Source organism: Palaemon carinicauda, chromosome 44, assembly GCF_036898095.1.
Source record: "Palaemon carinicauda isolate YSFRI2023 chromosome 44, ASM3689809v2, whole genome shotgun sequence".
NCBI lineage: Eukaryota > Metazoa > Arthropoda > Malacostraca > Decapoda > Palaemonidae > Palaemon > Palaemon carinicauda.
Window position 1 is genome coordinate 42,371,598 of NC_090768.1, and position 23,289 is coordinate 42,394,886.

At 43.2% G+C, this 23,289-nt stretch overlaps 1 protein-coding gene across 1 annotated transcript in view; it reads right to left on the minus strand.

Annotated features, from left to right (window-relative positions):
* Nucleotides 1-23,289, minus strand: part of LOC137634532 (uncharacterized) — a 29,428-nt gene that overhangs the window by 398 nt on the left and 5,741 nt on the right. The window contains exon 2 of the mRNA XM_068366984.1: nt 60-1,713. Within this exon, the coding sequence (XP_068223085.1) occupies nt 60-1,706 (1,647 nt within the window). The 5' untranslated portion in view covers nt 1,707-1,713. The remainder of the gene's footprint in view (nt 1-59; nt 1,714-23,289) is intronic.

Below are 23,289 nucleotides of genomic sequence, written 5' to 3' on the forward strand. Positions count from 1 at the left end.
GAAGTTAAAGTCTCTTTTATTCCTTGTTTAACAAATATTTCACATTTAGTAGGACTAACCTCATCTTTCAGAGGCCCGGAAGTTAAAGTCTCTTTCATTCCTTGTTTAACAAATATTTCTGGTACACTTCTAGAGTCCACACTAATAAAATCATAATTCACATTTTTTTCAGCCTGCATTTCAGTGCTGCTGATATATTCAGGTGTATCCTTCTGAAGGCCACAGTAAGCTTCCTTCAAATGGTCATCATGAAGTTTTTTTGACCTGAACTCCAAATTACAACAATTACACTTTAATACAACTTTACAAGTTTCCACTCCTGATTCTTTCATGGTGCTTTTAATTTTGACAACATTCACAGTTGCATCGCTTGAAACTAAACTTTTTTCATCAAACTGGAAAGATACTTCATCTACGGTGTCTGGCGAGCAAACGCTTCCATGATCATCGTTAATTACTGTAACCTCCACTTGTTCTGCGTTTAATTCAGCAGCAAGAACATGACTTGATCCTGATGCTACATTGGAAACTGGCGATTCTCTAACAGCACCAGAGGCATCATTCAGACGATGAAAATGTTCATGTAATACGAGCGCTGGCTGTGATATACATGTAAAGTCACAACCAGGTTCTGCACATTTTAAATCTTTCTGTTTTAGGTGAATTACTTCCAAATGTTTCTCAAGTCTGATGTAAGATGTAAAAAAAATATTACAGATATTACATCTCAACTGGTTTTTATATGATATGCACCCATGGATACGAGACAGAGAAGGTATATAAAAACGGTAACAAAACGGGCACCCATATTTCAAACTGGATGCACTTTGTAATCCAGGTACATTATCACCTTCACTGCTCTTCATCAGTTTAGCAATATTAGGTTTCCTGCCTCTTCTTCTGGGTTTTATGTCTCCTGGATGAAAGGATTCTTCTAAAGGACCTTGGTTTCCTGTCTCTGCTTCAAGAGCACTAGTTTCTCCGTGGACATCTCCCCATCGTATGACCAGTCCTTCTTCCCTCCTCCTTTGAATCCTTTTACTTACCCTAACGCCCAAGGCATTGTCTAAATCGAGATCATTGGTGTCTAATCCAACATCTGTATCTTCCATTTGCTCATTTTCACTGGTTTCACTTTTCTCACCTGACATATTTGTTTCTTTTCTTTTTCTCCCTCTACTCCTTATAATAGGGTTTGATTTCCTCATGGCACGAAAAGCAGCAAGTATCCCTCGTTTTTCATCTAGTCTTTTTTTCTCTTTACAAACCGTTACAACATTATTACTAGAATCACACGTACTGTCACTTATCTTAGGATTATCCCGCTTTGTGAAGAACATTCTTATGGTTTCACCTATCAGGAATACCTGCTTTTCATGGTAATCAAAGTCCCTAAGAAGGCCTTCACACCTTCTGCATATGAAAATTGAAGAGTCATTTTCAACTTTTTTATAAAGGTATTCTGAAGTATATTCCCCTTGTGAACTGATTGAGAGACTACCTGCCGCATTGGGTAGCACTTCTCTCTCACTTTCACCATTCTCACTGATGTCTTCATCCCTTACTCCACTGAAAATTGCTTTCAATAAAGTTTCCTTGAAAGTATCCTCATATGGTTTATTGTTGATCCTAGTCTGAGTTGCATCAGTTTCTGCACTTCGACGTTTATCACTACATATGTAGCAAAGACCACTTGTATTTTCCATTGTAAATCTGCAAAAATGAAAATTTCAAAGGCTAAGAATTATTTAAGATCAAAAGGATTGCATGCAGTATGTTAAAATGCTAAAATGTAACCAATTCTATATGTCAATAAATCATACATAAAGAAAATAGATGTCTCCTTTTCATGACTATAATATAACTGAATTTATAATAATTTTGAACCACAGACACAGGTAGAAAACGCTTTAATACAGCACAATGACATTAATGTCAAATCTACATACCATGTCATAACTAATAATTTATTTGATCCTTAAATGTATAAAACTAAGGTATAAAATAAATCTCAACAATTTACATAAAATGAAGTTTTTATAAAACAAAGTTTTAAGAATACTTACCTGGCAGTTATATATATATAACTGCCAGGTAAGTTCTATTCGTAAAAATTGAAGTTCAATAAAAATATGATATTTTAATTATAAAATAAATTTTTGAATATACTTACCCGGTGAATATATAATAGCTGCTGCTCCGGTGGCTCGACAGAAAAACACAAAAACTCGCGAGCGATCGCTATGAAGGTTGCGGGTGTGCCCACCAGCGCCAACTATCGGCCAGATACCGCATATACATGTAAACAGCTCCAATTCTTCTCATCCCGCTGGGTCTCTATCGGGGAGGAAGGGGGGGCCTTTAATTTATATATTCACCGGGTAAGTATATTCAAAAATTTATTTTATAATTAAAATATCATTTTTAAATATTTAACTTAGCCGGTGAATATATAATAGCTGATTCACACCCATGGTGGTGGGTAGAGAACAGAAATAATTAAGTTTACAGCGTATATGCTTAGAGTTTTTGAGAGTTATATCATAACAAAACCCAAATATATATAGGTACCTGGTAAGGAAGTTGACTTAGACAATTACTCTGCCTTGTTAGTCTGTCTTCCTCACGAAGCCCAGCGATCCTCTTAGGATGCTGAAAGACTCCCAGGAGCTGAAGTATCAAGGGCTGCAACCCATACAACAGGACCTCATCAAACCCCTAATCTGGGCGCTCTCAAGAAATGACATTTGACCACCCGCCAAATCAAAAAGGATGCGAAAGGCTTCTTAGCCTTCCGTACAACCCAATTAAAAAAAAAACATTTCAAGAGCAGATTAAAAGGATATTGGAATTAAGGGAATGTAGTGGTAGAACCCTTACCCACTACTGCAGTCGCTGTAACGAATGGACCCAGTGTGTAGCAGTCCTCATAATGAGTCTGGACATCTTTTAAGTAAAATGACGCGAATACCAACTTGCTTCTCCAAAAGGTCGCGTCCATAATACTTTGCAGAGATCTATTTTGCTTAAAGGCCACGGAAGTTGCTATAGCTCTTACTTCGTGCGTCTTAACCTTAAACAAGCATTGGTCTTTTTCATTCAAGTGAGAATGAGCCTCTCGTATTAAATATCTGATAAATTATGACAAAGCATTCTTTGACATAGGCAATGATGGTTTCTTAACTGAGCACCATAATGCCTCAGATCCACCTCGTAAGGACTTAGTACGAGCTAAGTAGAACTTAAGAGCTCTAACTGGACACAGCACTCTTTCAAGTTCGTTGCCTACGATCTCTGACAGGCAAGGTATATCAAAGGACTTAGGCCAAGGACGAGAAGGCAGTTAATTTTTTGGCCAGGAAACCAAGTTGAAGTGAACATGTGGCTTTTTCTGTAGAAAAGCCGATGTTCTTACTGAAGGCATGAATTTTACTGACCCTTTTACCCGAAGCCAAGCACACTAGGAAAAGCGTCTTGAGGGTGAGATCCTTCAGGGAGGCTGAATGTAATGGCTCAAACCTGTCTGACATGAGGAACCTTAGGACCACGTCTAAGTTCCATCCAGGAGTTGCCAAACGACGTTCCTTAGAGGTCTCGAAAGACTTAAGGAGATCTTGGAGATCTTTATTGTTGGAAAGATCTAAGCCTCTATGACGAAAGACCGAAGCCAACATGCTCCTGTAGCCCTTAATCGTGGGAGCTGAGAGGGAGCGAACATTTCTCAGATGTAAAAGAAAATCTGCGATTTGGGTTACAGAGGTACTGGAAGAGGACACAGATGCTGACTTGCACCAGTCTCGAAAGACTTCCCACTTCGACTGGTATACTCTGATGGTAGAAGCTCTCCTAGCTCTCGCAATCGCACTGGCTGCCTCCTTCGAAAAGCCTCGAGCTCTTGAGAGTCTCTCGATAGTCTGAAGGCAGTCAGACGAAGCGCGGGGAGGCTTTGATGAACATTCTTTACGTGGGGCTGACGTAAGAGATCTACCCTTAGAGGAAGACTTCTTGGAATGTCTACCAGTCATTGAAGTACCTCGGTGAACCACTCTCTCGCGGGCCAGAGGGGAGCAACCAACGTCAACCTTGTCCCTTCGTGAGAGGCGAACTTCTGCAGTACCTTGTTGACTATCTTGAATGGTGGGAATGCATATAAGTCCAGATGAGACCAATCCAGTAGAAACGCGTCTATGTGGATTGCTTCTGGATCTGGGACTGGTGAGCAATAGATTGGTAACCTTTTGGTCAACGAGGTGGCAAAGAGGTCTATGGTGGGTTGACCCCAAGTCGCCCAAAGACTCTTGCACACGTCCTTGTGGAGGGTCCATTCCGTGGGTATCACCTGACCCCTCCGACTGAGACAGTCTGGCAAGACGTTCAAGTCCCCTTGGATGAATCTCGTCAACAGGGAGATGCCTCGATTTCTTGACCATATGAGAAGGTCCCTTGCGATCTCGTACAGCGTGAGGGAGTGTGTGCCTCCTTGCTTGGAGATGTACGCCAAAGCTGTGGTGTTGTCTGAGTTGACCTCTACCACTTTGTTTCGAAGAAAGATTTCGAATTTCATCAAGGCCAAGTGGACTGCTAATAGCTCCTTGCCGTTGATGTGCATGCTCTTCTGACTTGAGGTCCACAGACCCGAGCATTCCCGACCGTCCAAGGTCGCACCCCAACCCAAATCCGACGCGTCTGAGAACAACACGTGGTTTGGGTTCTTGACTGATAGGGATAGTCCCTCTCTCAGACTGATATTGCTGTCCCACCATTTCAGGCATGCCTTTACTGGTTCGGAGACTGGGATTGATACCGTCTCTAACGTCTTGTCCTTGTTCCAGTGAGAGGCTAGATGGAACTGGAGAGGCCGAAGGTGTAGTCTCCCTAGCGAGACAAACTGCTCCAGGGATGAGAGAGTCCCTACGAGACTCATCCAACTCCTGACTGAACAACGTTCTCTTTTCAGCATTAGTTGGACTTTGAGCAGGGCTTGTTCTATTCGGGTGGCAGACGGAAAAGCCCGAAAAACTGGACTGCGAATCTCCATCCCCAAATATAGAATAGTCTGGGATGGGATCAGTTGGGACTTTTCTAGGTTGACCAAAAGTCCTAACTCCTTGGCCAGACCCAACGTCCAATGTAGATCCTGCAGACAGCGATGACTGGACGATGCTCTGAGAAGCCAGTCGTCCAAGTACAGGGAGGCTCGGATTCCCGATATATGGAGGAATTTTGCCACATTCCTCATGAGCCTCGTAAACACGAGAGGAGCAGGACTGAGGCCAAATCACAGGGCTTGAAACTGGTACACCACATTCCTGTAAACAAACCTCAGAAACGGTTGGGATTCCGGGTGTATAGGAATGTGGAAGTATGCATCCTGAAGGTCGAGAGAGACCATCCAGTCGCCTTCCATTAATGCTGTCAAGACAGCTTGGTAGACTTCATCGTGAAGTTTGTCTTGACAATGAACACATTGAGCGCACTTGCCTCTTACGTACTCCTGCAGTGAACGTGGCTGCCAGATCATTGGAGCCATCCCTGATAGCCTTGTTCCTGCAGAGAACGTGGCTGTCAGATTATTGGAGCCATCCCTGATAGCCTTGTTTATGCATGACATAATTGTACAGCAAAACTTCAAACGCTCGAAAAAAACTCCTAACAGGAGATGGTCTAGCTCTGAAGCCGACCATAAAAACTTGGAGCGTCTCATGGCCAGGCGCCAGGGAGAGTCTATGAGGTTTGAGAAGTCTATCTGGGCAGAAGCAGGAACTCCCAAGCCGAGAACTTCTCCCGTGTCATACCAGACGCTCGCTCTATAAGCCAGTTTAAAAGGAGGGAAAGCAAAGGCTGTCTCCCTCAAACTCCTCCTGGTGATAAACCAGTCGCCTAGCAAACGTAAAGCTCTCTTAGAAGAGCGAAAGAGCACTAGCTTAGAAAACAACGGCTTCGAAGTAGCTAGGCCTAGTGTAAACTCTGACGTTTAGGCGAACGAGGAGCAACAGTTACAAAATGATCCGGACAAAGATCCTTAAAAATCAGCATGATTTATTTAAAGTCCATAGAGGGCTGAGCAGCTTTAGGCTCCTCTCCGTCTGACAGAGTCCACAAGGGAATATCAGTAGGAGGGGGATCAGCAACTTCCTCATCTGAAGGAACCTCGTCCGACAATTGCAGAGTCTCAAGCAAGGGAGAGACCTGCCGTGGTAGCAATGCTTGACAAGCAGAGTCCACACGCAAAGGAGCATCAGTAGCAGTCAAGGATGCTACGTCATGTAACTGCTTAAAGGACTGACCAGCAACAACAACAGGTGCGGGAGGACGCTCGACGTCAACTCGAGACTGCCTTGACTGCCTAGACTGAGCAGTCAAAACAACTCTTGACTGCGGTGCTTGACGCTCAACGTCAAAACAAGTCAACTTCGCTGGTTGGCGAACGTCCTGAACGTCAACAAGAGCATTCGGCAGCGGCTGAACGTCCACAAGCGGCTGAAAGTCAACACTGGACTGCATCGAGTGAGGCTCTACAAAACGTGACTGACGTGACTTTGTAACGTCAACGTCAACAGGACGAGCAAAGGCTCGTTTGGGCGGCTGACGGCCAGGATCTCGATCAGCTAAGCGGCGAGGATCATCGTGAACCCTCAGCAGAATAGTCCTCCATAAGAGAGGCAAGCTTATTCTGCATGTCTTGCAGTACAACCCATTTAGGCTCAACGGGAATGGGTGCGGTAAGAGACGAGGGTAACGTCTGTGACTGCAAAACCTTGCCTACACTAAGACTCTCGGAGCCTGTGTTACGCTTCTGTTTAGGCGTCGAGCAGTCTTCCGATGACTGCACAGGGTCAGAGCTGTCCCAATGGCTACAACCAGGACGCTGGACCTGTCCTGAAGGGACTGACTTTCGCTTTAAGGGTCTCGAAACCTTGCTCTACGGTTTCTTACGCGATAGCCTTCGGATGACGAGGAGAAAACCGTCTCGCTCGTCTTATGGTAGGGGCGGTCTTGACGAGACACGCCTGAAACCATAGAGGGAACGTCTGTTCGTTGGTTAAAGTCTCTCGAACCCATAAGTCCTACGACATTACTTCTCCCTGGGGCATGGGAGCTTGCAAGAGGTCTCGGACTAGGTGAACAACAGGCACGAACAGACGAACCCTCTGTCGCAACACTGATAACACTTAGCGCAATTATCACTTTATCACTACAATTTTCTGTTTTTGCACTTACTTCACTGAAATCGAATTTTTCAATAATTTCACATTAGGCATGAATAAAAAACTGATTTCTACCTGAAGCACGCAATTCTCCCCTACATCAAAAGGTTATAATTGCGAAATAAGTCATATAATGTAAGCACATTAATACAAGCAAAAAACAGTAAACATATATATCGAATAAAACGGAAATATATAAAGATAAAAGGATCAGTGACTGGGGAGGAGACTAAACACTAGTTCATTCAAAACTACGTTTTCAATCTCTCACCGTACAGTGCCATGGGACGAGAATAAAAATTCAAAACGTTTTATCCTTTCTCCCCGTACAGAGACTTGGGACGAGAGTAAAAAACTGACTCGAGAACAACGTTACTCGCTTGGGACGAGAATAAAGATCGGAACGTTCTCTCTTCCTCTCTCTCCGTCTCTCTCTCTCTCTCTCTCTCTTGATTTCACACCGAAGAGAAAAACCCACTCACCTTTCGTCAATAAACAGGTTATTTGACCAAAGGAAAAAACTGAAAGGACTAAGAAATTGAAAATTAACAAGTTCCTTTAAATTAGTATTTAAAACATTTCAGTTTGAAAGAAGAATGAACAAAACGTCAAAATCGATTTACTCTTTCTGCAAAGTGAAACCGTGATTCTCTCTTTCTCTATCGTAACGATAGAGCGCAAACTGCGTAGCATAAATAAACCAAACGTTAGTTCATCTTTGAAACAGCACGAAGACTATTCAAAGAAAATCTTCCATAAAATAACTAATAAAAAATATTCATTTAATAACTCTTACAGAGCAAATGATTTAAACTTAACGAAAATAAAAGTTGAATGGGCTCAACGTTGTTTAACTTCGGTTTCCAAGTTAGGTCCGCCTACTCTCGGACTAGGGGAGGAATAGGTAAGGCCGCATATAAACAAAACATTAAAATTTATATTGATGTTTAGTATAAATGGAAAGCTAATCGAAGAGGCCTAATAAAGGCGGGTGGGATATAAAATATATAGAGGAAAATCTATAATTAACAACAACAATTTATAACGTGATAAGATAATTGCTAAAAGCCTAAAACACACTTCCGTATTAAGGGAAGGGTCGGCCATTTTGAAAAGTCAAAGAAAGTTCAAAAAACAATCCAAAGTAATCAACAATTAAATCTATCCAAAAAAGAGTTCAATAGTTTAAGTTGAAGATAAAACACCTGCACTGCGAAAGCTCAAACCAAAAGGAAGTACTTCACCAAGACTGTTGAAAAACTCCAGGTTAACAGCGAGTAATGGTACGTCTTGTCGATCAGACCGACAGAGAAGAATTGGAGCTGTTTACATGTATATGCGGTATCTGGCCGATAGTTGGCGCTGGTGGGCACACCCGCAACCTTCATAGCGATCGCTCGCGAGTTTTTGTGTTTTTCTGTCGAGCCGCCGGAGCAGCAGCTATTATATATTCACCGGCTAAGTTAAATATTTAAAAAGCAAATTTCAACAATATTTATTATTTCTATAATCACCTGGGAGGGTGGGCTGTGGCACCCTAGCAGTACCAGCTGAACTCGGTTGAGTCCATTGTTAGGCTGGGAGGAACGTAGAGTAGAGGTCCCCTTTTATGTTTTGTTTAATTTGTTGATGTCGGCTAACCCCCAAAATTGGGGGAAGTGCCTTGGTATATGTATGTATGTATAATCACCTTGTGTTTAACATTGCTTCCTTCTTGAAGCTGGTTAAACGTTGACGTCTACCCTAAAATCTAAAATTTCCCATTTTCTTTCACAGTAATATCATTGCCTTTCTAGTAGAGTATTGAGATTACACAGTGGTGTATGGCAATAAGAGCACTTGTGTATCTCATCACAGCATTACCTTTTGTTTTCTTGTCAATTCTGAGTTTATCAAATGTGTGGTTCTACCCTTAAATCCAGATCAATTTATGTGTTTCAAGAGGTTATATAGCTGAAAATTAATAGGGAATGTCTTATGCTGGATTTACTTTGCATTCTTATGCAGTTTGTTCAGGGGATTTACAGGTATTGCTGGGGGATAAAGATTGTAACAACTATAAGAGAACCAAGCTGATGACCCATACCATGAAAATACTGTATGGGAAAGAGTTATAGATAAAAGGTTGAGAGGGGAGGTAGAAATATCACCAGAATAGTTTACATTTATGCCAAATCAAAGCACCACTGATACAGTGTACACATTCGTTCTCTGCGCTGAGTTGTTATCCTTCTTCATCACCTTTGTTGAAGGGAGCTAAAGGGATTTCTGGAGCAGTACTGTCTCTACTATGGGAAGATAAATGGTAGAAGTCACTCATAAGCAACTCCTATCAATCGGTATTCCTGGTCTTCTTCATCCATAAAGAAGAAATGAAGGGCAGAGCCCTTTCATCCCAACCAGCTGTGTGATGAGACGAATTTGTGTCAGAAGTGGAGGAGGAACTTGAAGTTCTCCTTCTAAAGTTATGTTATGGCTGACGCAGAGATAACAGGAACTCCATGTAGATATATCACAAACAGTTGATATGTCCTTACTGCCTTTCCAGGAATGGGAAGACACAAGGAAAGAAATCCAGAGCCATTCAGCTCCAAACAATGCGGTAATAACCTTCTTCCTCCGAAGGAACACATTAAAATGCAAGAAATGTCGATCTTCTTAGTATAGAATTACATTGTCATCGTCATCACAAGGGCACACAAGTAATGGAATACACAGCAAACAGGAATACTTTCCAAAAAGAACAAGAGAGTGGATACTGGCAGGTTTGCACATAAAACTGTCACGGATACAGTTATCAGGAAACCGCTTAAAATCTTTCCTTCCTTCTTAACATCCCTCGCACACGATGACCTTCCAACAAATCTATCTAAAAGAAAAAGCAAGATATTAACACAGCCCATTGAGGGCACTGGATGTAAGTCTGTACTGTCCAGCCATTGAAAACAAAGTGAGGGCTCAGTCGTCTCTCGGGTGGGTGGGGTTTCCCTGCCACCCAGCAGCAACTACCGACAATTCATCAAAAGTTTCAACACCTGTATCTAGCTTCACTGAAAGCATTCTCCTATTAGGATGATGGTTTGTATTCATGTAGGAGCAAATATGTGACATACACCATACTTTACTGATAACTAGAGACCATTAAGAGAGCTGATATAGCTCAGGGATGAACATTGTCACCTATGGCCCTCCTATTCATGGTAGACGCACCTGCCCACTCCCTGACATTGGAGAAAAAATTTAACTTTATAACTTAAATTCTTGCCCATAATATGATTCCCTTGATCCATCCCACGAACCAACAGGTAATTTCTAATTCTATGAAGCTCTATATCTAAACACTTTTCCAGAGGTGGTTTGCTATCCCCCTTGATACAGTTAACTTTCAGACAAATCTGTAAGACCTTTTCTAACATCCTCCATTGTACGCGTCTCATAAACAGAGCTTGGGGAGGAAGTTACAGCCAAACTCCTGACCAGAGAGGGACATCTAATGCTTTGATCCTGAACCTGTGGTAAAAAATAGTCTCCCTACATAAGTCCATGGCTCTGGATGCCAGTGATGATGATGTAAAGGAGTTAGTGGAGGACCTCAGCATAGAGCTCACCATAGTGCAACTCTTAAGACCTCCAGAGGCAGCAACAAAAAACAGCTGAGGACATTTCTTCAGAGCAGGAGGAGGGATGAGAGGATGTTCCATGTTCTGTAACTAATATCTGTGAAAAATGTGGAAAACCATAGACATTCATGGAATAATTTCACCCACATAATGCTATATAAGGTATTAAAAGTGTTAATGACAATCCAATGAGTCATTGACACATTCTAACAGTAATGCAACTTACCAAAATACTGGAATGGTGTATCTTCAAATTAGGATGGAATCATTTCTGTCAAATATCATTAAATTTTCTAAAACCCTTTTATAATTATTCATTTACTCATATACTGATAAGATTAACACTAATATATTTTTACAGTACTTGTAATACTGCTATACTTTATAACAAAAAGGAATGCAATCCTCCAAATCAATAACTACAACAGGTGAGTTAATCCCAAAAGGACAAATTTGAAAGTAATATGTATTTTTCTTAACAATATAAACCAGTAGCTATTTCTAGGGATTATCTTTCGGTGAAGCTGGAAGACTAGTCATAAAGACTTTTAAGCAAGGTGGCAACTACCAAACCCGCTAGTTAACAGGGGTAGTGAAGGCTAGCGGGGGTTGCCGGCTACCCCATTCACTCACACACCGGAGTGTCCAAACCACTTTTGATTGCAGGCAGGATTTTCTAGGGGGGACAGGTGATGGTGGGACAATTTGTATAAATAGCTGCAGGTTTGTATCGTTAAGAAAAATATGACAAATTAGGAAATAATTTGTATTTTTCCTAACGATTCATTGTGGTATTAGTTTCGGCGTAGCTGAAAGGACGAGCCATCCCGCTAGTTAATGGGGGGGGGGGGGGGGGTTTAGCCCCTCTAACACACACAAACCTGTGTCTTTGCTTCACTTTGCTTGGAGGTAGCACTTCGACGGGGAACATGGTTGGCAGGCAAGGGTATGTATAAACAGCCAAGGTTTGTATTGTTAGGAAAATGATATTTTGATTATAAAATAAATTTTTGAATATACTTACCCGGTGAATATATAATAGCTAACGTCTCCGACGGCTCGACAGATTCCAAAAAACTCGCGAGCGATCGCCGTGAAGGTTGCGGGTGTGACCACCAGCGCCGACTATCGGCCAGATACCGCATATACTTGTCAACATCTCCAGTTCTTCTCAGTCCCCTAGGTCTCTATCGGGGAGGAAGGGAGGGTCTTTAATTTATATATTCACCAGGTAAGTATATTCAAAAATTTATTTTATAATCAAAATATCATTTCTGGGCTCCGACCTGTGCCGCCCAGTGAAATACTCCTAGAGCACTATTTCTAAGGAATATAACTGCTATATATTACCAGAGAAAAAAAAGCATAGGAATGCCAGGTTGAACCCAGCTCGCTCACCTATATAAGGTGTCGGTATAAAATACTGGGGCGTGATAATTCACAACCAGAGGTCTCGCACTATTTAGATATCTCCTCTTCAAAATCCCCGCCACAGCGAGGTGCCGATCAACACTACTACCACTAACCCAACCCACGCCAGTGACGACACTCCTTTATAGCACTTGTTGTTATTAAGTCCAACATGTTTTTTCTCGTGTTTACCCTTGGATTTATCATTATTTTATAATCGATGGCCGATTCCCATGATACCCCATCGAAGTTAAGTACTTTATCCATGAGTTTTAGCGAGATTGGGCAGTGTAACCTCTGTTTTTATTAATTGAGAAGTGTTTATACTCGAACCAAATGTAAAACTAGGTGGAGCGTAATAAAACTAAAAGGTTTAATAATAATAAGTGAGATGGTCGTCTTCCTAGAACTAGCGAAACAATCTCAAAGGTGACGCAATCCACCAACATGCACGAATGCAGGCATACCAACATAACCTACTCCTTGATGAAACGCTAACACTGATATCATAGGATAACATAAAATTAATGCTAGATGAAAGCATAAAGACGGTGTACTATATAAATGTAAGGAAAAAAACTCCTAAAAGTTCGAACAAATATTAATGACGGACGAACTAACGAGAAAAAGGGCAGAGCCGAACCATGAACGGTAAGAACGGGGACGCCGTTCATATATAAACACTTCTCAATTAATAAAAACAGAGGTTACACTGCCCAATCTCGCTAAAACTCATGGATAAAGTACTTAACTTCGATGGGGTATCATGGGAATCGGCCATCGATTATAAAATAATGATAAATCCAAGGGTAAACACGAGAAAAAACATGTTGGACTTAATAACAACAAGTGCTATAAAGGAGTGTCGTCACTGGCGTGGGTTGGGTTAGTGGTAGTAGTGTTGATCGGCACCTCGCTGTGGCGGGGATTTTGAAGAGGAGATATCTAAATAGTGCGAGACCTCTGGTTGTGAATTATCACGCCCCAGTATTTTATACCGACACCTTATATAGGTGAGCGAGCTGGGTTCAACCTGGCATTCCTATGCTTTTTTTTCTCTGGTAATATATAGCAGTTATATTCCTTAGAAATAGTGCTCTAGGAGTATTTCACTGGGCGGCACAGGTCTCTCGCCCAGAAATAGATTTTTCCTTCGTCAAAATCCCTTTTTTAAATATTAAACTTAGCCGGTGAATATATAATAGCTGATTCACACCCATGGTGGTGGGTAGAGACCAGTATTAATACAATAAAGGTGTATATGCTCAAGAGTTTTTGACAACTATTCAAAAAACAGACTTAAGTATAGGTACCTGGTAAGGAAGCAGACTCTGATTATTACTCTGCCTCATTAGTCCGCTATCCTCACGAAGCCCAGCGATCCTCTTAGGATGCTGAAAGACTCCCAGGAGCTGCTATAACCAGGGTGAAGACCCCTATAACAGGACCTCATCAATACCCTTAATCTAGGCGCTCTCAAGAAACAATATTTTGACCACCCGCCAAATCAAAAAGATTGCGAAAGACTTCTTAGTCTCCCGTGCAACCCAAAATAAGATTAAAAATTTCAAGAGTAGATTAAAAGGATATTGGGATTAAGGGAATGTAGTGGTAGAGCCTTCACCCACTACTGCACTCGCTGCTACGAATGGTCCCAGTGTGTAGCAGTCCTCATAAAGAGTCTGGACATCTTTTAAGTAATATGAAGCGAAAACCGACTTGCCTCTCCAAAAGGTCGCGTCCATAATACTTTTAATGGGTCTATTTTGCTTAAACGCTACAGAAGTTGCTATCGCTCTAACTTCATGAGCCTTGACTTTAAGTAAATTATGATCCTTCTCACTTAATTGAGAGTGTGCCTCCCGAATCAAAAGTCTAATAAAATAAGACCACGCATTCTTAGACATGGGCAAAGAGGGCTTTTTAACGGAGCACCATAAAGCCTCTGAACAACCTCGTCGCGGTTTAGTTCTGGATAAACAAAATTTAAGAGCTCTAACGGGGCACAGCACTCTTTCAACTTCATTCCCCACAATCTCAGAAAGACTGGGGATTTCAAATGATTTAGGCCAAGGACGAGACGGAAGTTCATTCTTGGCCAAAAAAACCAAGTTGAAGAGCGTATACTGCTTTATTAGCGGAGAAGCCGATGTTCTTGCTAAAAGCATGTATCTCACTAACCCTTTTAGCCGAAGCCAAGCTAACCAAAAAAAAGTGTCTTGAGGGTAAGATCCTTTAGGGAGGCTGAATTTAATGGTTCAAACCTATCTGACATAAGGAACTGTAGGACCACGTCCAAGTTCCAAGCAGGAGTCGAAATATGACGCTCCTTGGAAGTCTCGAAAGACTTAAGCAGGTCTTGGAGATCTTTGTTATTAGAAAGATCCAAACCCTTATGCCTGAAAACAGAAGCTAACATGCTTCTGTAGCCTTTAATGGTGGATGCAGAGAGGGAGCGACCGTTTCTCAGATAAGGCAGAAAATCCGCAATCTGCGCTACAGAGGCACTTGGAAGAGGAAATAGAGGAGGACTTGCACCAGTCTCTAAATACCTCCCATTTCGACTGATAGATCCTGATGGTAGAGGATCTTCTAGCCCTCACGATCGCTCTAGCTGCCTCCTTCGAAAACCCTCGAGCTCAAGAGAGTCTTTCGATAGTCTGAAGGCAGTTAGACGAAGCGTGGGGAGGCTTTGATGAAATCTCTTTACGTGAGGCTGTCGCAAGAGATCCATCCGTAATGGCAGACTTCTTGGAACGTCTACCAGCCATAGAAGTACCTCTGTGAACCACTCTCTCGCAGGCCAGAGTGGAGCAACCAATGTCAACCTGGTCCCTTCGTGAGGGGTGAACTTCTGCAGCACCTTGTTTAGGATCTTGAAAGGTGGAAAGGCATAAACGTCCAGGTGAGACCAGTCCAGCAGGAAAGCGTCTATGTGGGCTGCCTCTGGATCTGGAACTGGAAAGCAGTAAGTCGAGAGCCTCTTTGTCAGTGAAGTCGCAAAAAGATCTATGGTGGGTTGACCCCATGTCATCCATAGCTTCTCGCACAGTCTTATGCAACGTCCACTCCATGGAGATGACTTGTCCTCTTCTGCTGAGGCAGTCCGCCAAGACATTCATTTTTCCTTGCACAAATCTCGCCAAAGGAGAGATGTTACTTGCCTTAAATGGAGTTCCTTCTGATCCGTGGATCAAAGACCCGAGCATTCCAGACTGTCCAGTGGAGCTCCCTAACCCAAATCCGATGCATCTGAATACAACACATGGTTTGGGTTCTTGATCGCAAGAGAAAGGCCTTCTCGAAGTCTGATGTTGCTGTCCCACCAAGTCAGACATGTCTAGACTGAGTTGGAGATTGGGAAAGAGATACTCTCTAAGCCCTTCTCCTTGTTCCAATGGTTTAGGTGAAATTGGAGAGGGCATAGGTTGAGTCTCCCCAGAGAGATAAACTACTCCAGCGATGAAAGAGTTCCCACGAGGCTAGTTCAAACTCTTACAGAGCAACTGTTTTTCTCTTGCAAGTGAAGGACTTTTAACAGAGCTTGTTCCATTCTTGTGGGAGACGAAAAGGCCCGAAAAATCAGACACTGTATCTCCATTCCCAAATAAAGAATAGTCTGGGATGGGGTACTGTAAGTTACGACTTCTCTACGTTCACTATGAGACCTAGCTTCTTGGTTAGGTCTAATGTCCATTAGAGGCTCTCCAGACAGCGATATAATGACGACGCCCTGATTAGCCAGTCGTCAAAATAAAGGGAGGCTCTGAATCCTCAAAAAATGTAGAAAGCTTGCTACATTTTGCAAGGGCCTTGTAAAAACAAGAGGAGCAGGAATGAGGCCGAAGTACAGTGCTCGAAATTGGTACATTACTTTCCCGTCCACAAACCTCAGATGTTGTTGAAAGTTTGGATGAATCGGGATGTGGAAGTATGCATCCTGAAGGTCGAGAAAGACCATCCAGTCGCCTTCCCTTACTGCTGCCAAGACAGATTTGGTAGTCTTCATCGTGAAGTTTGTCTTGACAATGAACACATTGAGCGCACTTACATCTTAAGTACTCCTGCAGTGAACGTGGCTGCCAGATCATTGGAGCCATCCCTGATAGCCTTGTTCCTGCAGTGAACGTGGCTGTCAGATCATTGGAGCCATCCCTGATAGCCTTGTTCATGCATGACATAATTGTACAGCAATACATTGACAGCTGGAGAGACCTTCTTACTTAAGGCTCCCAGGGACCAATCCAACAAATAAAAACTTCAAACGCTCGAAAAAACTCCTAACAGGAGATGGTCTAGCTCTGAAGCCGACCATAAAATCTTGGAGCGTCTCATGGCTAGACGACGAGGAGAGTCCACAAGGCTTAAGAAGTCTCCCTGGGCAGAGGCAGGTACTCCCAAGCCGAGAACTTCTCCTCGAGCTTCTCCTGTGTCACACCAGATGCCCGAGCGAGAAGCTAATTAAGGAGGAAAAGCAAAAGCAGACTTTCCTAAACTTCTCCTGGATTCCAACCAGTCTCCCAGTAAGAGCACGGCCCTCTTGGAAGAACAAGAGAGAACTGACTTCGTAAAAGCAGGCGTCGAAGAAAGTCTAGGACAAAATTTCACTAAAGAAATTCATCATTAAAATACAAGGGATTGTTGGACCACCCTAGGTTACTCCTCTTCTGAATGACTCCCCAAAGGTACATTAGTTGAAAGGGGGTCATCAACTTCTTCAAAAGGCACATCATCTGATAAAACTAAAGTCTTGCGAGAAGGAGATTTATATTCAGAATGACGTGAAGGAAAAGCCTGACAGGCTACATCCACTTGTATATGAACAAAAGTTAAAGTTGGAGGGTCGATGTCACGTAGTGACTGCAGAGAATGTTATTCTACTACACGTCGTGACAGAAGTAACTGACGTTCAAACGTCCCGTAGTAACAGCGGTGACTGCTGTTCGATGCTATATCGTGACTACGATGACTGACCCTCGACGTCACGTCATGTCTACAGCGTCCACCGCTCAACGTCACGTTCTGCATCTCAACGTCACGCTGTGACTGCGGTGGCTGACGTTCAAAGCGATCAAAGTTACATCGAGATTTATGCTCCGCATCTCGCTTAACAGCAAAGCTGTCACTAGAGATAACGTCAGCGTGGCGTAACAAAGCTCGTCTAGAAGGTTGAAGACCCGAATCACGTATCCCAGAACCGTGACGTACAAAAAGCAAAGGATCCTTTCGCACAGGAACAGGATCGAAAGCTTCTATTGAAGAAGAAAGCTTTAACAGCATATCTAACTTCGGATCAACCTGTGACTGCAGTGGCTGACGTTCAAACGTCACGTAGTAAACAGCAGTGACTGCTGATCGATGCTATATCGAGACTACGGTGACTGACACTCGACGTCACGTTGTGTCCACGGCGTCCACCGCTCAACGTCACGTCGAGTCTGTGGCAAAAACGTCTGTACATGAACGTCATCGCTATGAACGGGACTCTTATTATGACTACAGCTAGGACGTTGAACTTGTTCTGAAGGAACTAATAAACGTTTCAACCGTCTCGAAACTATACGCCCAAGCTTTTAAAGAGACGAATCATCGGAAGACGAGGAGAAACTTCGTCTCTCCTGTCTTATGGCAAGGACGTGCTTGCCGAGCAACGTCTGATACCTTTGAGGGAACGTCTGTTCGTTGGTTTACACTCCTCACTCCCTTAGGTCCTACGACATTCCTTCTCCCTGGTGCAGGGGAGCCTGAAAGAGGTCTCGGACTAGGCAAGTGACAAGCACGAACAAACGAACCCTCCGCAACACAGAACATGTTTTTTGCACTTACTTCACTGATATCGTATTTTTCAATAATTTCACATTAGACATGAATAAAACTGATTTCTACCTGAAGCACGCAATTCTCCCTTACATCAAAAGGTTAGAATTGCGAAATGAGTCGTATAATGTAAGCACATTAGTACAAAATGAAACACACATGCAAAAAATCAATAAACATATTCATATACTGTACTGTATATCGAATAAAACGGAAATATATAAAGTTAAAAAGATCAGTGACTGGGGAGGAGACTAAACACTAGTTCACTAAGGACTACGTTTTCAATCTCTCACCGTACAGTGCCTTGGGACGAGAATAAAAACTAAAACGTTTTATCCTCTCTCCCCGTACAGAGACTTGGGACGAGAGTAAAAATCTGAATCGAGAACAACGTTACTCGCTCCCAAACTCCTTGTACAGAGACTTGGGACGAGAAAAAAGATCGGATCGTTCTCTCTTTCTCTCTCTCTCTCCGTCTCTCTCTCTCTCTCTTGTCACACACAAGAGAAAGGCCCACTCACCCTTCGTCAATAACAGGTTATTTGACCAAAGGAAAAAACTGAAAGGACTAAGAAATTGAAAATTAACAAGTTCCTTTAAATTAGTATCTAAAACACTTCAATTTGAAAGAAGAATGAACAAAACGTCAAAATCGATTTACTCTTTCTGCAAAGTGAAACCGTGATTCTCTCTTTCTCTATCGTAACGATAGAGCGCAAACTGCGTAGCATAAATAAACCAAACGTTAGTTCATCTTTGAAAAAACAGCACGAAGACTATTCAAAGAATATATTTCTTAAAATATTTTCTAAAAAATATTCATCTCATAACTCTTACAGAGCAATTGATTTAAACTTAACAAAAATAAAAGTTGAATGGGCTCAACGTTGTTTAACTTCGTTTTCCAAGTTAGGACCGCCTACAAGGAATAGGTAAAGGCCGCATATAAACAAAACATAAAATTTATCTTGATGTTTAGTATAGATGGAAAGCTAATCAAAGAGGCCTAATAAAGGCGGGTGAGATATAAAATATATAGAGGAAAATCTATAAATATCAACAATAATTTATAAAGTGATAAAATAATTACTAAAAGCCTTAAACACACTTCCGTACACTGAGGGAAGGGTCGGCCATCTTTTCTCTATGGAAAAACCAGAGATTAAAAAAAAAGCAAAGGCAAAATACTTTTCCTCTCCTTTCAAAAGCATTTCTTTTGAAGATAGTATTGAATAATCCAACACGGCGAAAGCAATAAAACCAAAACCAAGTACTTCACCAGTTCGGTAGAAAACTCGAGGTCATAAAGCGAGCTGAACCAACTTGTCGACAAGACCGACAGAGAAGAACTGGAGATGTTGACAAGTATATGCGGTATCTGGCCGATAGTCGGCGCTGGTGGTCACACCCGCAACCTTCACGGCGATCGCTCGCGAGTTTTTTGGAATCTGTCGAGCCGTCGGAGACGTCAGCTATTATATATTCACCGGCTAAGTTTAATATTTAAAAAATATACATTATTTCCAAATTGGTCATTTGTTCTGTAACTGGAATACAAACCAACGCTATTCATAGGGGTGACTCACCGATTAGAAGTGCGGATGTACCTGCCAATCTGGCTTTTGGCCTTACCTGTACTGTGCAGGTTAGTGCATAGATGAGGAGACCCTAACACCAAACTAAACCTGCTAAGCATGGTCTGCGGCCTACACAAGCTGTTTGTTGAGTTATAAGCAATGTGACTGTCAAGGCACAGTATAAGTTACTCCAAGTATTGTAGGAAATAACAGAGTTGACGGAGACATTCCCAAAACCACCTCGCCAGGGTATGGGGATGCAACAGTATTGGAACAATATTTGGTTACACAAGAGAGTAATGGTTTACCAGCAATGGTTTGAGGTCAGCTTGTGCAGAGGACCCAGGATGCTGATTTCCCCAAGAGAGGGGAGGATGAAGAAATAAAAAGAGCCAGATATTCTGTTTCATTCATTTAGACTAAAACCGCGTAACCAATGCCCTCAACCATCTGCTACTTGTCCAATAAGGAGCTTGAGGTACTATATCAGCTGTTGTGCATCCACTACAGGATTGATAGAAAATGTATCGAGGTTCCTTAGGGTCACTTCTTGCAGGTAGTAAGCAGTGAATGTTGTCTGACGTTTAAAGACGCCCGCTTGCAACACCTGCGTCACAGAGTAGTTTCTTTTGAAGGCCAGGGATGTGGCCATGCCCCTGACATCATGAGCTCTTGGCTGACATGTTGGAGGAGGATCAGGATTCAGAGCAAGGTCAATGACCCTACAAATCTATGCAGAGATGGTTTTCTTCGTGATCCTCCTCTTGTTTCTGCCCGTGCTGATGAAGAGTGAGGGCATTCTGGGCCGAGCTGCTGCTGTTTTCTTGAGGTAGCGCCTCAAAAAACTTTCCGGGCATAGCAACACATGATCTGGGTCGTCGGTTACAGAGCGGAGACTCGTTATCCGGAAGGAGTAGAATCTAGGATTCAAAACCCCCGGATTTTGAGTCTTGACAGCAAACTCAGGGCCAAATCTGAAGATTACCTCTCCCGATCGCTTTGAATGGGCGATGTCATTTGAGAGACCATGAAGTTTGCTAACATGTTAAGCCAAGGCCAAGGCGAGAAGGAACACCATCTTCAAAGTTAGGTGGCGATCTGTTGTCTGGCATAAGGGTTCATAGGGAGGTCTCTTTAGAGATCTGAGAACTCAAACCATGTTCCATGGGGGAAGTCTCACTTCTGACTGAGGACAGGTAAGTTCATATCTCCATATGAGCAGAGAAATTTCTAGCTATGAGGAAATGTCCATTCCTTTCAGTTTAAAGATGTGACTCAAAGCTGAGTGATAGCCTTTAACCGGTGAAACCGAAAGGAGCATTTCTTCCCGCAAATACACGAGGAACTCCCCTATTGCTGGAATAGTGGCATCGAGTGGAGAGATACCCCTTCCACAACACCAACAACAGAAGACGTTCCACTTCGCCTGGTAAACTGAAGCAGAAGATTTCTGCAGGTATCCAGACAACCTATTTGCAACCTGTTGCGAAAATCCTCTCTGCATGAGGAGATTCTGGAGAATCTCCAGGCGTGAAGACGTAGCAAAGTTACTCTCTAGTGGAAAATGTTGGCATGTGGTTGTCTGAGTAGATCGTGTCGTGGAGGAGCTTCTCTCGGCAGGTCCGTCAGGAGTAGCAGAAGGTACAAGAATCACTCTGCGTGATGACATAGCAGAGCTACGAGGATAATAGAGAGGTTGATCAATGTTCTGGCCTTGATGAGTACTCTTTTCATCAGACAAAAGGGTGAGAAGGTGTAGACGTTGATGTTGTCCCACTGCTGTTGGAATGCATCTTGCCAAAGAGCCTTGGGGTCTGGGACTGGGGAGCAGGACAGCGATAGCCTGAAGTTCAAAGCCATTGCGAACAGGTCCACAGTCAGCGAACCCCCTAAAGTTTTGACTTTGTTGGCTACTACATGATCCTCAGACCGTTCAGAACCCACTACCTGCGATGCCCTGCTCAGATTGTAGGCACATTCCTCTTGCCAGGAATGAAGCCAGCAGATAGCGAGACCGAGTGGACTTCCGCCCATCTCAGTATCTCTACTGCTAGATGGGATAGGGGCTGCAAAAAAGTACTTCCTTGCATTTTTATGCAAGCCACTACTGTGGTGTTGTCGCTCATCACCACCACAGTGTGACCCGCCAGGAACTGGTGGAACTCTTGAAGGGTCAGGTATATGACCTTCATCTCTAAGAGATTTATGTGAAGGTATTTTTCGGACTCTGACCAGAGGCCTGAGGTCGTGTGGTGCAGCATGTGGGCTCCCCCCCCCCCCAACCTTCCTTTGATGCGTCCGAAAACAGCATCAAATCGGGTGGAAGGCCTAGAAGGTCAACACCCTTTAGCAGATTCTCATCTGCCAGCCACCATTCGAGGTCCGTCCTATTCTCCTTGGAATCTAAGGCCTGATTCCAATTAAACTTCACTCACCACTGGAAGGATCGTATCCTGAGGCGAGCATTGGGAATCAGACAGGCCAAGGATGATAAGTGTCCGAGGAGACATAGCCACTTCTGTGCTGGGAGTTATTCCCGTCTGAGAAAAGGTCTCGCGACCTTTCTCAGCCTCATTATCCTGTCATATCATGGGAAGGCTTTGTGTAGTTTGGTGTCTAGAATAATGCTCAGGAATACCAGTCTTTGAGTGGGAAGCAGGGATAACTTTTCAAGGTTTACCATAATCCCCAGATCTTGGAAAAGCCTCAGAAGTTTGTCTCAGAGCTGAAGAAGGGTTACCACCGAGCCTGCTAGGATCAGCCAGTCGCCCAAGATGACACGACGGCTAACACTTTTGTGAAGACCTGAGGTGCCGCGAAAAGACCGAAGCACAGTACCTTGAACTGGTATATTTTGTTATCGACGTTGAACCATAAATACATCCTTGAAAACAGACGAACTGGGATCTAGAAGTATTCGTCCTTTAGATCCAGTGTACACATGAAGTCCTGTGGACTTACCGCTAGCCTGACCATGTCTGCCGTCTACATGCTGAATGAATTCTGTTCGACAAACTTGTTCAGAGCTGAGAGGTCAATGACTGGTCTCCAGCCTCCAGACATCTTTTTCACAAGAAAGTCTTGACTGAAGAAGCCTGGAGAACCGTCGAGGACCTCCTGGAGAGCGCCCTTCTGCAACATGGTCTGAACTTCACCATCCTTTGCTGATCCCATCGCAAAGAAGCTCATAAGCACTAGATTCTTCGTCAGTGGAGGGAGAGAGGAAATGCAGGGGTCGCGATACCCTGAACGAATCACGGAGACCGTCCAGGGTTCAGCCCTGTTCTGCATCCATCTGTTCCAGCAGCTTTGTAAGCATCCCCTCACTGGTGGACAAGCAGGTGGATCACCTATCCTAGTGCTTGCAGCTTCTGCCACAAGCCTCTCTGCTGTTTGACTCCACGGGAGAACTTGGTGCCTTTCTGGTCCTTGACAGGAAAGGGCTTCTCAGACACCATCTTTTCCTTTGCTGCCGTCTTGCTGGTAGAGGGTTTCGACTGGCTGGGCTTCAAGGGAGCCGGTGGTCTATAGGGCCATGATGTTAAGGCCCTATGTAGGAGAGTATCCTGGTGGGATTTCATCCACCTCTCCATAGCCTGCTTGGTGTCCTTTGGCTCGAATAGCACTCATAGAGGAGTTCTCGGCATTAGGGAC